The following is a 13,995-nucleotide window of genomic DNA, read 5'->3' on the forward strand; positions in this document are numbered from 1 at the left end:
CCACCCCCCACACCATTCCTCCTGGTGCCTGTTTCCACGCTGGCAGGGATGGGCTAGATGGGCTCATTAGAAATCCACAGAGAGGCTGATTAGTGCCATTGTGGCTATGACGCTCAAAGTAATGGGTGGGCGGCCTCTGCATCCATCCGCTCACAGCTCCCGCCTTTCTCTCCACGCTCTGCAGGCATCTACCTCAACGTCGGATGGCATGCTGACACTGGACCTCATCCAAGAGGAAGACGCCTCTCCCGAGGACCACGGGACCTGTGAAGAGAGCTTCCGGGTAGATCTGGATAAATCCATGGCGCACCTCACTGCCGGCCGACGCCGGTCGGATTCGGAGAACGTCAAGTCCTCGGAGAAAGGCCGGTCAGTGAGCCTGCCGAGACGGGAGGCGATCTCGTGGGACAAAACTGGGAAACGCAACGACGCCTTCGAGAAAGGGACCATGTACACCCCGCAGGTCCCCAAAAAGCTCTCGCACTCGGAAAAGAACAAATGTGCCTCCATGGAGGAGATTTTGTCTCGCCGGGACTCCTCTGCGCACCGGGCAGTGCTGAGGAAGGGGCTGGAGGCTCAGTTTGCTTCGGGTGAGCCAGAGCAGCTGGCCCGGATACAGGAACTGGTTGCACTGAAACTGGAAAAAACTCAGGAACTGCTGGCGGAGGTGAAGGGCTATGGGGAAGGGAAGCGAAAGACAAAAGATTTTGCCGCTGCTGCCACCACCACCTCTTCGTCTTCCAAGTCGGACTCTGAGAGCATCTTGCAGGAGACAGAGAGGTTGCTGGGCGAGGCCTCCTCAACCTGGAGCCAGGCCAAGAAGGTGTTACAGGAGATTAAAGAGCTGAGGGACCTGTACAAACAGTTAGAACTGCAGCCGTCGGACCCTAAACCCAAACAGATCTCACAGTCTCAGTACAGGAAGAGCATGATGTGAAGGCACGCTTCAGGGTGGGGTGGTGGTGATTTCTTTTTATTATTATTTACAGTGTTCGAAACAGTACAACGTGCCTGTTCTCATCAAAACTTCCTCCTCAAGCTTCACCCCTTCCCCTCCCCAGATCTCCCCCTCGCCCTCCGTCCCCAGATGAAACAGAAGGTGTTCCAATAAATCAGTTTGGATTCCTACTTTTTTTCCAAGTATCCTTTCTCTGCATTCTTGGGCTGCTCGTGTCATGCTTGCAGGATGGAAGATCACCAAGACCTGGAAAGCTCCCAGCACACTTGTGGAGACATACGCACAGCAGCAGGGGTAGATATTCTTCCTCTATAGAAGCCCTGGGTTTGCTGCTCTGAACCCAGAGCTGCAGTTCTGTCTCCTGCGTTACAGCTCTTTGATCAAGAGCATTGGCAACTTGGTTTATGTTTTTCCTCCTCTTTAAAAAAAGAGTCAGCACATGGAGGTCCCCGTTATCCAAAAACTGTTTGGAAGATGCTTGCCAGTGACATCCAAGCCCGGGTTGTCTGAACGAGGAGATTCCCAGCCTGGAATGCAGTCTGACATGTCGTGAGAGGCATCGGGCGCTCCTTCCTGGACTGCAGTTAACAGGGCTCTTCCCTGGCATTGTTCCTGCACTGATCCCAAACCCTCTTTTGCAAACTCCTGTGGCAGGCAGCTGTTAATACATGTGGTACATATACAGCCCTCCGTACGGAGGCAACAGGTATGCAATCTGTGTTAAAATTAACCCTGTCTGTCAGCCGACAGCCGATGCTTCGGAGACACCCCCTGGCCCGGTGCAATGAGATTTAGCAACCACAATGTCTTCCTTCTTGTGCAGATGATCAAAGCCTGGAGTCCAACGGGCAGTCATTATTTGTTTTTCATTGTTCTTTCCTTCATTTAGGCTGGAGTGAAATGGAAAGTCAGGGTTTGGCACAGAGGGCAACAGAAAAGCTGAGAATTGCCGTTGGTTTAATGGGACTGATTCTGCTCTCGCTCACACTCCGTTTACACAATCGAGCCTCACACAATTGTCACTTAGCTGACATTGACGTGAGGTCAGTATCAGGCCCACTGAAACTCAAACGGATCCCAAATTACAGCTCAGATATCCTCGCCTCGCTGATGTCTAGCACTTTTCTAAATAGGTAGCTCAGCTTTCATGCACTTAAGCAGCAGGACAAGAGGGAAATAGGCAAAGATTTCTCTCAGGGCTTAAAGTACACTGGCAAATTAACATCAGTTGTTTTTTCTAAGAAATCTAATTTCCTTGCCTATGTTGCAAAGAACCCCTGAGAATATTAAAAACAACTGAGTTTTAAATGACTAATTTCCTTTTCACTGTTTACATTTTGTACCTCTCATATATTTGAAATGAGGGGAGTTATGTTGACGTCTGAGTCTGGTCAGTTTCACTCATATTGCCGGCTAAGGCTGTGATGTTTGGGTTGCAAAACGCTGCAAGGAAATGTTGATCTGTGTTTTTTAAAAGCTCCCACCAGCTGGAATTAAATAACATTGGTGGCAATATTTCTATTGGCCTGAGCTTCTTTAACAGCTGGTTGTTTGCAAAGCTTAAATTTGGGGCCCAATTTCACCTGACAATGTCCCTTTAAGTTATTCATATCTATTTTCAAAACCTATCCTTCAAACAGCAGAAGAATTTCTGGCTCATTTCAATTCTTATCACAAAGTCACACAGTCATGCCGTTATGATAGAAGTGGGGAGATTTGGCTTTTACAGAATTTAGAAGTATCCTTTTCTTGATTTATTTTTTTTAAACATGTTGGACCACGCAACGGGTGCATTTTTATAGTCAGTGGAATCAAATTTCATCCCTTAAATAACAAACAAACAAACAAACAAAAAGGAAAGATTAAAAAACAAAACAGACATGTAAGCCATTCTGACAGTGCCCTGTCGGTTTGGAAGCAGGTTTGTCCTACAATGAAAACTCACATGTCACATAGTTGTTAGAGCTGGGCAAAATTTTGCAACAGGTTCTAAGCTTGGGACCAGGTTTTGCCGAGCTTCACCAACCTTCCCGCTAACCTAGGGTGGACTTCTGGGCAAACGGGGTCGGGCAGAGTTATGGTTTGTGGACAGAACCATTCAGTATGGTTTTGCATGGTTTTGACCCCCGAATTGGGCAGCTGTGGGTTTGGTTCAACCCAAAACTCCTGTGATACAAATCCGGTGAAGTGAATTCAAAAAAGAAACTATCACACCAGTGCCCCTGAAAACCAAAACAGGCAAGTTTCATACAGCTCTAGCCACGGCATTTATGTCCAGACACCATGATTCTGCATCAGCACAAAGTCATGATGTGATGCTGTGAGATCACGGTCTCCTCATCATGCCACAGTGACATTGCTCTGCTCTTACCCTGGAGCATCCCAAAAGGTAGGGATGCAAAAATTACCCAATCAAAAACTGGGATGAGTGGCGACTCAAAGGAACTGGAATCCTCCCCAGCCAATCAAATTCCTAAGGTTCCCCTTTCCCATGACATCAGAGGAAATGTTAGGGGTGCGAGGGGAAGAGGTATGGAGGGCCACCTCCCACTCCTTGCTTCTGCGCCTGGGTCCTGAACATCGCCATGGTTTTCATGACTCTTCCGTGCCTTGGGCTCCTCCAAAATGCCTATGGTAGCTGCTTCTGGGTGAAATTCTGGCCTCACTGACATCACTGAAGCCAGGATTCCACCTTCTGACTCAAAGCAGAGCTAACTTCACAATTTTGAGGGTCCCAACAAAGGGGTTATTTTTGAGATGCTCATTCCCCTTCTGTGTCCCACCTCCATCTCTCCTCCTCCCTCCCTGGTCAATGAGCCTAGAGAGCACTTGGCTCTTACAATCCCACGCTGTGGCACAAAGAGAGGCCCCAAAGCTGGCCAGGCCTGTCCCACTCCTTTGGCCTTTCCCCCACCCAGCAGCGTTGCCAGAGAATTTGGTAAGACGGCACATTTGCATTATCATTTATTATTTGTAGAGCGGGCTGGAAATTTTTCAATGGAATGTTTTTCCTTTGGAAACCAAAACTTCCCAGGGGAACATGTCTATTTTGATAAAATTTTGTTTCCGGGGCAAAAAAGTGAGGGGGAAAACAAGAGTTTTGATGAGTTAAAAACATTCTGTTTTGACATTTTCAGAATGGAACACGTCAGTATTTAGTTTAGAAATTTATATTATAAAAATGTAAACACATTTTCAAACGCCAACACTGAAACAAGAGAGACAAGGTGGGTGAGGTTGTATCTTTTATTGGACCAACTTCTGTTGGTGAGAGAGAGAAGCTTTTGCGCTTACACAGAGCTCTAAAACATTTCAATTGGCCCCAAACCAAAACTGTTTCAGAAATGTCATTTTCTGGAAAATTTTGAAATTCTTTGGTTTTGTTCTAGTTGGTAACTACGCAAATTTAGAGATCACCGAATTTCCTGCAAAACAGAAATTCCAGTTCCCACGCAGCTCTAGTCAGGTGTCAGGACTCATTGTGTGAGATGCAGTACATTTTTATTGCTGGTTGGTCTATGACAGTAGCGCCTAAGAGTCCCAGTCATGGATCAAGTCCCATGGCGCTAGGTGCTGTACAAACACAAGACAAAGAGACAGACCTTGCCCCCAACATGGGATATAATTCCCCCTCCATTCACTTTTAATCTTTTATTTTATTTTAAATTTCACCAAATGTTCCCCATTTGTCAATCCCTTTTGTGGGATTACAGAGAAAAGCCAAATACAAGAGAGAGTGGCATGTGTGGGGAAAACATGCCAGTCAGTTTAGCACTGTTACCTTCCTTCCCGAGCACATCTTCCCGAGTTAAAAACAGCATGAGGAGTTGAGGTGGGGAAGGGAGATAGTGTGTGGGAGGAATGTTCGGGATGACTGGGGGTCTGCGGAGGGACGGGGGGAGTAAAGAGACCAAGGGGTGTGATTCTCCATTCCCTTGCACTTTGTGCAGTCATTTGTGCCAGTGCAAAGCGGGTGCATTTTACACCCATTATGCACAATTGACTGAACAAGGGGCAGGGCAAACAGAGAACCCGGCCCCACATCCTGTGTGTCTTTGATTCATCTGATCTTTCACAGCAAGTTGCAATGTTTGGTTTTAAACCTTCTGTGCATCAAGAAACAAAAAATTGAGCCAGTTTCACTGATGCTCCATAGTCAGATCTTTTCAATCAGCTGTGCATGTTGGGAAGCAGCATGGCCTAGTGGATAGAACATTGGACTGGGACTCAGGAGATCTGCATCCTACTCCCAGCTCTGCTGCTGGGTGAGCTTGGGCAAGTCACTCTCTGCCTCAGTTTCTCCAGCTGTGAAATGGGGAAAAAGATACTGACCTTCTCTGTAAACCACTTGGAGATCTACTGATGAAAAGTGCTCTGTAAGAGCTACATATCATGATGCTATGACTAGCTGCTCTCGAGTTTATAAGGCATTGCACATTACTGTGGAACGTTTGTATTGGTATTAGGTTTTCTGGTTCTGGAGCGATTGCATGGACATTGTTTTCATTGTATAGCTAAGGGACTGTCTGACCAAGGTTGCTAGTGGCAGATGGCCCTCAGAGCAAGCCTGCATGCTCATTTCTCTGTTATACTGTATCCCATGCTCCTGAGGTCAAATTCCAGTCCTGCACTTCATGCCACATCAATGCCATTGGCAAACTGCGGAACCAAGGGCTACAGAGAGCATGGCAGTAGCGAATGGGTTTGCAACTGAAGGACTGTAACTCCCAAAAGACAAACCCAACAATCATCCAGGGAAGGGAATCATTCTCCTGTTCTCACTGAACTGCCACTGAAATCAGTGCAAACTATTCTGGGGGTATGTCGGGAGAATAGGGGACCTTAGAGTTTTTCCCCCACACCTTCCTCTGTAGCATGGTTTGCCTGCAGGGATCCTCCATACATCTCAGCTAATCAATTCCCTGCCACTGCAAGAGCTTGGGGGTAGTGGGGGCCCCTTGGTCCCACTCATTCTCTGCCTGTGGTGCAGTTTCGTTTCCTGCAGACTGGAATGTTTTGGTCTAACTAAAATCTTTGGGAGCAGCACAAGAGTAACGGGGTGAAATGTGATCTACAAGAGGTCAGACTAGATGATCTATCTGATGGTCCCTTCTGGCCTTAAACTCAAGGAGCCTATGAAATAGGAGGGTGAGGAAATACGGCTTAAGGTCCCCTGTTCTAATGGCATTTTGTGACTCCCACGACCCAAAGTGACGGTGAATAACGCGGTGGCCGTGGTGCCCTGGTTCTCCATTGCCTGCACCGGGTGTGATTCACCCCTGTGCCAAGTGGCCGTATAACACTACTGAATCAGAACAACAGTGTTTGCACCCACTTTACACTGGTCTAAATGGGGTGCAGGATGATTGGGGGAAAAAAAATCAAGCTTGGGGGCTTCAAAGCTAGTTTTTCACTCAGCGCGGTACGCCCATCTGTCAGCTCTGCGCTCAGCCAGCTGAGACGAGCTCCTGTTTAGCTTGAGCTAAAAAGACAGAGCAGCAGGCTCAGCTTTAAAATTCCTCTGTGGCTTTATTTAATTAATTAACTTAGTTTAAAAAATGGGTCCAGAATTGCCCCCGGCACCGGGCAACCACATATTCATGGCTCTAATTGCCAGCAAATTTTCATTAACACTGAAAAAAAGAGGTCATGAACAAAGCAGCATGGAAAACGCTACGTGAAGGGGTCTTTTATATCCTTGGCTCCCCACCCACTAAGATCAAATCAAGGGGAGAATATGCCCAGAAGCCAATCACTTTTTTTTTTTTGCATGCCTCTTACTTAAATCTTTTACTGCTAGCTCCTTGATTCTCACTGCACCTGCCAAAACCCAGTCACACTGCAATGAAATCATCGCTATATATGGCAGGCACTGCTGGTTCCCCCGGCTGCGCCTCCTGGGCTTGGCAGGTGGAGGACACCTCGAATGGTACATTCAGGAGCTCAGCAGTCGTGTTCCACCTGTATGTGCCTGGGCATTCAGCATAGCGGGTGGGTTCTCCCTGAAAATAGCAAGATGGCTAGGTATAGTCAAAGGGTTAAAAAGAAATGGGTATTCGATGTTTTTATTAAGTTTGATTTAAAAAACGAGATCCATTTTGCATAGAGCCCTTCATGCCAAGCCTGAGCTGGCTAAAATGGCATAGCCCACGAAGGAGAGCACTTGACAGGAGCACCACCAAACCACAGCAAATGCCTATGGCTCCCATGAGCACAGCAGTGCAGCGACACTCCAGGGAGCGGAGGCATCTGGAGGGTTGGTTTGGAACTGGGGCAAACGCAGCCCCTGAAAAATTTCACACCCTGAGCACTGCGCTTAGGTCAACCTCACCCCCAGTGTAGAAGCAGCTGGGTAGACAGAAGAATTCTGCCATCTGGTGAAATCCATGTCTTTTTGCGTATATTTTTATGTTGGAAGAAAGAATCACAGATGCTAAGATTGTTTTTGGCACAAAATTCAAGAAGTCTTGTGCCACTGTCTTTCGTTGTTCCAGTTTTATGTAGGCCGATGACTGTTTCCCAACCTCCTCTTTCACTTCTGATCTGGGCATTAAAATCTCCCATAATCAGGACAAGGTTGTGGTTTGGTATTTCTTTCATTACATTGTTCAATTCTGCATAGAATCGCTCTTTGTCCCCTTCATCTGCATCGTTTGTTGGAACATATGCCTGGACTATGGTGTCTTAATGTGTCAAGAATGGAATCTAGCTGCCAGTAGCTTATCTGATATTGGCTGCCAATTCATAAGTGATTTCTTTGCATATTCCTGATGATTCCTACACCTCTCTCATGTTCGGTTCCACCTGACTATAACATTGTTTTTTCTCCAGATGTTATCATACTTTGATCTTTCCATCTAAGTTCACAAAGTTCTAAGATGTCAATTTTATATCTATCCATTTCTTTGATTACCTGTGCTAATTTTCCTGCACTATTCAGAGTTCGTACATTCCAGGTAGCTATGGATGTACTCTTCTCGGCCAAAAGAATTTGGACCATTGAGTGGGTGACTTCCCGATGGATTTGATCATCCACTGTCATAACACTTTCCATCCTCCTCAGGCCGTGATTTGTGGTTTATGTGGTTTATGTGAGTAGTTTCTGTAGCTAGAACTTTTTTTTTTTTTTACGGTGACGGGAAGCCACCCCATCGACCAACTCTCCTACATTTTGATCCGGGCTTGGGAACCTCCTCCTTTTTCATCTGGGCTTGGGACCGGCACTGGCGGAGTTATATTATATTATATATAAACAAAAAGTTGTTTCAGACTGAAATATTTAAATTTTTCATTCCAAACATGTCAAATCAGGATGTTTTGCTATTGTCAGAACTTCCCCCCCCCCGCTTCCCCTCCCCCCCAAAAAAACGAAATTCCAGAAAAATCAATCCCATTTTGTGGGAACCTCCTATTCCAGTGGAATATGGTTCTATCAGAATTTGTCTGCCCAGCTCTCCATCTGGCTGTTCCTCTGTTTACATCTCCCCTAGCTCTCTGCAGAACTACTCTATCTCACAGTTCCCCTTTGCAGTGCAGCAGCTACTGGTCACCAAACCACCCACTCCCCAGCTAGTCTCGTTCTCTGCTCAAAGCTTAAAAAAAACAAACCACCAGAGACCACAGTACTCCTCAGCAATGAAAATCACCAGACCACGGTGCTTTCCTGTGCAGCGCAGCTGGGAAGAGTGTTATGGCAGAGCAGTGACTCTCAAACTGTTCTGGTGCAGCTCACTTCGAAATCTTACCCCCTAGCCTCCATTCCACCAGCGTGTTTGTTGGGTCACAAGGGACAGCATTAAGTGGGCAAGGCGGACTTAAAAGCTGGGACGGTTGCATGCATCTTGTTGCTCCCGTCTAAGGGAATTGGCTTAGTAGCTCTGAAACCTTAGTTCTATTCCTGGCTTTGCTGCTGCGTGACCTTGGGCCAGTCACGTCAGTGCTGTGCCTCTGTTCCCCTCCCCCACCCTGTGCAAAAAGATCATTGTAAACCTGACTCTCCTTGGTAAAGAGTGTTGAGAACTGCTGTGAAGAGCGAGGGATTACTGACGTATACGACCGAGGGCCTAGAGGCCCCAACCCAGATCAGGCCCCCATTGTGCCTGGTGCTGCTCAGACACAGATAGTCCCTGCTCCAAAGAACCCCCGGTGTGAACAGACAAGGGGTGGGATGGGGAAACTGAGGCACAAAGAGGGGTTTATACCACCCCTGTTCAGTAGAGGTCTAGATGGCATGGAGGTGAAAACCCCAGTACACTAGTGCTGACACCACCGATGCTAGAGCAACAGTGGGAGATTTTTAAAGAGCTAGTGTAGACGAGGCTCTATTGTGGTTTTGTATCTAGTGGGTTTCACTGAGTTTAGCAATAAGCCAGACCTGGGCTTGTCTAAAACTTGTCCCCCAGGCTGGCTTCATAATCTGCCCCGATCTTGCCTGAAACCCAGCCCTGGGCTTGTTCAGAAGGTCTTAACTTCAACAAACCTGACTCAAGTTCAGGACTCATAACAAAACCCAGAATCTTGGATGTCCTCACACAGCCATGCCTGTGGTGCCCTCAGAGAACTGCTTGTCCTTAAACCAGTTCCCTAGGAATGGTTCCAGTTTGCCTAAAGCTCCTACTCTGTGCTGTCTATCCTTTTATTTCAGAGAATCGCTCCCTGTATTCCTTTTCCAGGGAAATATTTCTCACCTCCCCCCCCCCACTCCTAAACACTCACATCCCTCCAAAAAAATCCCTCTTAAACCCAGTGGAGTACAGATACATCCCTATTTTGGCCTCTCCAAATGTCTCTGTCTAGTGGGAATGAACAAACACAAATACCCCACAGCCAGTAAACAAGATGCCAACTTTTCTCCTTCCTCTGCCAGCAGACTGGGCCCCTCTGATTCTTGCAGGCTCCTATTCCTAGCAACCTTGGTGGAGGATTATTTATTTATTTTTGTTTCTCTCTCTCAATAGTAGGTTGGACACTGCCAGTCCAGGCAGACGCCAGGCCCGTAAGTGATTAGTTTAGCTTCCTGCCCATATGCGCCTCCTCTCCTGCTAAACTGACATTGAATTTCAATTTGCAAGCTGGGAAATAAACAATGGTCCCATTCCCCCTCCCAATAAACACTCACTGACTCTCCAGAGGACTGGTAGATGGTTGTAGCTGAGCTGCAGGAAACCACAGTGGAACAAAAGGCTGCTGGAGGAATGGAACATAGGGATGAGGGTGATTATGATACAAATGGTGGGGGAGCCACTGGGGAGTGAGAGAGAAGAGCTTTTGGAGAAGGCAGTAGGACTCTTTAAAAGCAACGAAACGAGAATACAAATAAGCACCAGCGCCAGAGGAGAGGTGGGATAATCTCTTGACAGGAGGCACATGGATCTCTCCCAAGCTGGTTTGAGAAGGGAAGAGAAAGCGAAGGTGTCACAGACCATTTCATGGTTAGAGAAACGGAGGGAAACTGAGTGCAGTGGGCAAAGCCAGTGCTGGGCTCAGAGTATATTCCAAGCAGCTGAGACACCTGCACACAGATCTATAAGGGCAGGGCCCAAGGGCTAAGTTTGGTCCCATTTCCGCACTCCACCCCTAGTCAGCAATTCACTCTCAGGTGCTTTGCTGGACAGGGATGCGCTTAAGCACCTGCTTAAGTATTTTACTGAACCAGGCCCCTCAAATGGAGCCCACAGCTACTCCCGCCGTATCCCAGGCAAGCCAGGACAATGCTGATTGGCCAGTAGCTATGTCACAGAGTGTGGGGGCGTCAGGGCCCTGCACTCCCCACTTCCTGCGATTCGCCGTGACTCTCAGCCAGCCGGTAAAACAGAAGGTTTATTAGACGACAGGAACACAGTCCAAAACAGAGCTTGTAGGTACAGGCAACAGAACCCCCCTCGGTCAGGTCCATCTTGGGAGGCAGGGCGCTTAGATCCCAGCCCTGGGGCTCCCTCTGTTTTCCCAGCCAGCTCCAAACTGACACTCTCCAACCCCTCCTCTGGCCTTTGTCTCTTTCCCAGGCCAGGAGGCCACCTGATCTCCAACACCTCCAGTTGGCACCTTTGCAGGGGAGGGGCCCAGGCCATCAGTTGCCAGGAGACAGGGTGTCAGCCATTCTCTGTGCAGGCCCCTGCACACCCCTGCCCTCTAGGGCTCTGCAACAATCACACACCCTTATCCCACCACCTAGATACTTAAGAACTGCAGAGGGGAAACTGAGGCACCCACACAGTATTCAGAGAAAACATTAAGAACAGTCCCACTTCGTCACAGGTTCTTATTGCTGCTGAACTCCTCCAATGAGCCATTTCTGTTCATCCGTCAAGTGCGGGTGGTGCTCAGGGCCATGCGAGTTTTATTTATTTGTGACAAAAGCAGAGGCAGATTGAGGTCATGACGAATTGCCACAACAGCCCCGGGCACTGCACATTTCCAGCAGCCCCTCTTACAGGTTGCAAACTCATGATCTGGCTTCACCTAGTAAATAAAGTGACCGATTCTTTTAGTTACGATGTAGCAGCTGCTCTAAAAGCAATGGGCTGGATTCTCATCTGGTGCACTGCGGGCTTCCATGCAGCCATGTCACTTTATATCAGCTGGGGAATCTGGCCACAGATTGTTTTAAGAGTGATGCATCCAGATAGAAAACTATTAGCATTCTGAGTGTGTGTGTGGGGGGGGAGCCCGCGTGAATGGACACAGACCCCTCCCTGCAAACAATCCCCTAGTACTGCAACCTAAACTGAGGTTAGAGATGAGACGAGGCACAGAGTGTTTCACTAGCTGTGAGGGATGCAGTAGGCAGGTAGAATTGTAGGCAAGATCTTTATTGAGCATGCCACAATGCCAATGTTACATGCATAAAGGACAGTGTTTGTCCAGTCGTACTCTGGCCACCTGTTTGAACCACCAAATAGGGTCCCTCCTGGAACTGGACCCTCTATCTGCAGTCTCACTCATCATACGCCACACGGAGGAAATTCTGATCTGAACTAAGTTTGGGGGGGATATAACTGGGTTTTGGTTCCAGGACTTAGGCTCAGCACATTATAGAAGCAGAGACCAGTTACAAAACTTAGATCCCATTGGAACTTCTTCACAGTGCAAGAAAACTTGGATATTGGGATTTGGTTCAGACCCATCTCTAATAAAAGTACCACCCGAGCTCCCTTTCCTGGGAATAACTTCCATTTTTAGAGTGTTTTGTATTATAAAGAAGCTTTTTCCTTTTTCACCCTACTGTTAACAGACAAGTGTATTTTTGTATATCCAATACTTGAAGGAATCAGATACCACTTTCCACATCTCATCTTTATCTCTGCTATTGTAATTAAAATTCTGCTGACTTCCTTCCCTGATGTATTTCCTATCTCTCATCTGCTGCCCTAGACTCACGTGTGTGAGAACTGAGACGGTGAATGAAAATCAGTCCCTCACGATTACAATACCTTGTGCCTAAAGAACCTCATGGTTCTGCCCCCAACTCAAATAGCAAGTCCTGGCTCAGAGAGAAGGGTGGGATTTTCAAAGGAGGCTAACGGGAAAGTAAGGAGGGATTTTCCAAACTGTCTAAGTGATTTAGGAGCACAAATCCTATTGAAAGTCAAGTCATTGAGGCCCAGATCCTCAAAAGGTATCTAGGTACCTAACTCATTGATTTCAATGGAAGTTAGGTGCCTAAATACCATAAAGGGTCTGGGCCTTAGGCACAGAGGAAAATTCCACCACTTACTCCCTTAGTTGTCTTGGAAAACGCCATCTTAAGAGTGCATTGTATCCAGGGGCTTTGAAGGTGCTACACCCTTTTGCTACAGCCACTCAATGAAGAATTTACAAATGTGATATGATTCTATTTGCAGTGTTGCTGTAGCTATGTCGGTCCCAGGGTATGAGAGAGACAAGTTGAGTAAGGTGCTCTCTGTTATCGGACCAACTTCTGTTGGTGAGAGAGACAAGCTTTTGAGCTTACACGGAGCTCTTCTTCAGGTCTGAAGCTCCAAAGTTTGTCTCTTTCACCAACAGAAGTAGGTTCGGTAACAGATAGTACCTCATCCAAATTGCGTCTCTCTAATAGGGTTATATTGTTGCTTGATTGGTCAATTCTTTTCTTTTCTCCCCATCTGTATTTTGTGTTTAAAGTTCTCCCTCTTCCTCTCTGCTTTTTTTGTGTTCCTTTCGGAAAACAATCTGCACTGATTTTTATGTAAAATAAACCTCCCACGTGTACAGACTCTGGGACATTGCTCCAGTCTGTTGCAGCTCTGTTTACTTTGATTGATTTTAAGGCTGTGACAAAAAAAATAAAATAAAACGAAAATTTAAAAACAAAAAAAAAAGGAGGTGTCTTTTTTAATGAGTTTTGCTTCACTAGTACAGATGCTTCTTTCCAGGTATAATACTTGGAGCATCTGTAGCATCTTTCCATATGGATGGATCAAATTCTTTCCCAGGAGCATTTCTCAGTTGTAGCACTTTGTTTTGGAACAGGTAATTAGACAGAGGGCATTACAACAAAGCGGAATGCACAGTATTGCTTACAAAGGGAGACATGGGCAATGATCTGGAATCTACCTCTGTACAGCCACACGCCCCATATCATGGAGGTTAACCCTTCGGAATCCAGCTTTTCAAAAAATCAGGCCAAATGGAGCCCTGTGGTAACTCCTTTCTCAGCCTGAAGTCAGAGGCTGTGACGCGCTGCAGATCTCGACTAATGGTGACCACAAGCAATAAGCCATTTCTAGTCACCCATCTGTGTCGATGCAAGTAATGAGGCGGTGGGTGTTTATTTGTGGTGTCAGACCAAAAAAATCAGGTGCAGCCCTTTGCAACCCAGAATGTCTCCAACAAGATGTCCGTGTGTGGGTGCCCCTCCAGCAGCTCCTTTTGAGGCACGTTTGCATGCCAATAACGTAGAGCATGTGAAACAAACTTGATTTCTGCAGTCATGGAATCATAGAAATGTCTGGCTGGAAGGGACCTCGAGAAATCCTCTAGTCCACCGCCTTCACCTCACCCCCTGCGCTGAGGGAGGACCAAGTAAACCTAGACCA

At 47.0% G+C, this 13,995-nt stretch overlaps 1 protein-coding gene across 1 annotated transcript in view; it reads left to right on the top strand.

Annotated features, from left to right (window-relative positions):
* Window positions 1–10,796, top strand: part of PLEKHO1 (pleckstrin homology domain containing O1) — a 34,279-nt gene extending 23,483 nt beyond the window's left edge. The window contains exon 6 of the mRNA XM_039512644.1: window positions 185–10,796. Within this exon, the coding sequence (XP_039368578.1) occupies window positions 185–937 (753 nt within the window). The 3' untranslated portion in view covers window positions 938–10,796. The remainder of the gene's footprint in view (window positions 1–184) is intronic.
* Window positions 10,797–13,995: the final 3,199 nt, after the last annotated feature.

This window comes from Mauremys reevesii, linkage group 24 (genome assembly GCF_016161935.1).
Source record: "Mauremys reevesii isolate NIE-2019 linkage group 24, ASM1616193v1, whole genome shotgun sequence".
Taxonomy (NCBI): Eukaryota; Metazoa; Chordata; order Testudines; family Geoemydidae; genus Mauremys; species Mauremys reevesii.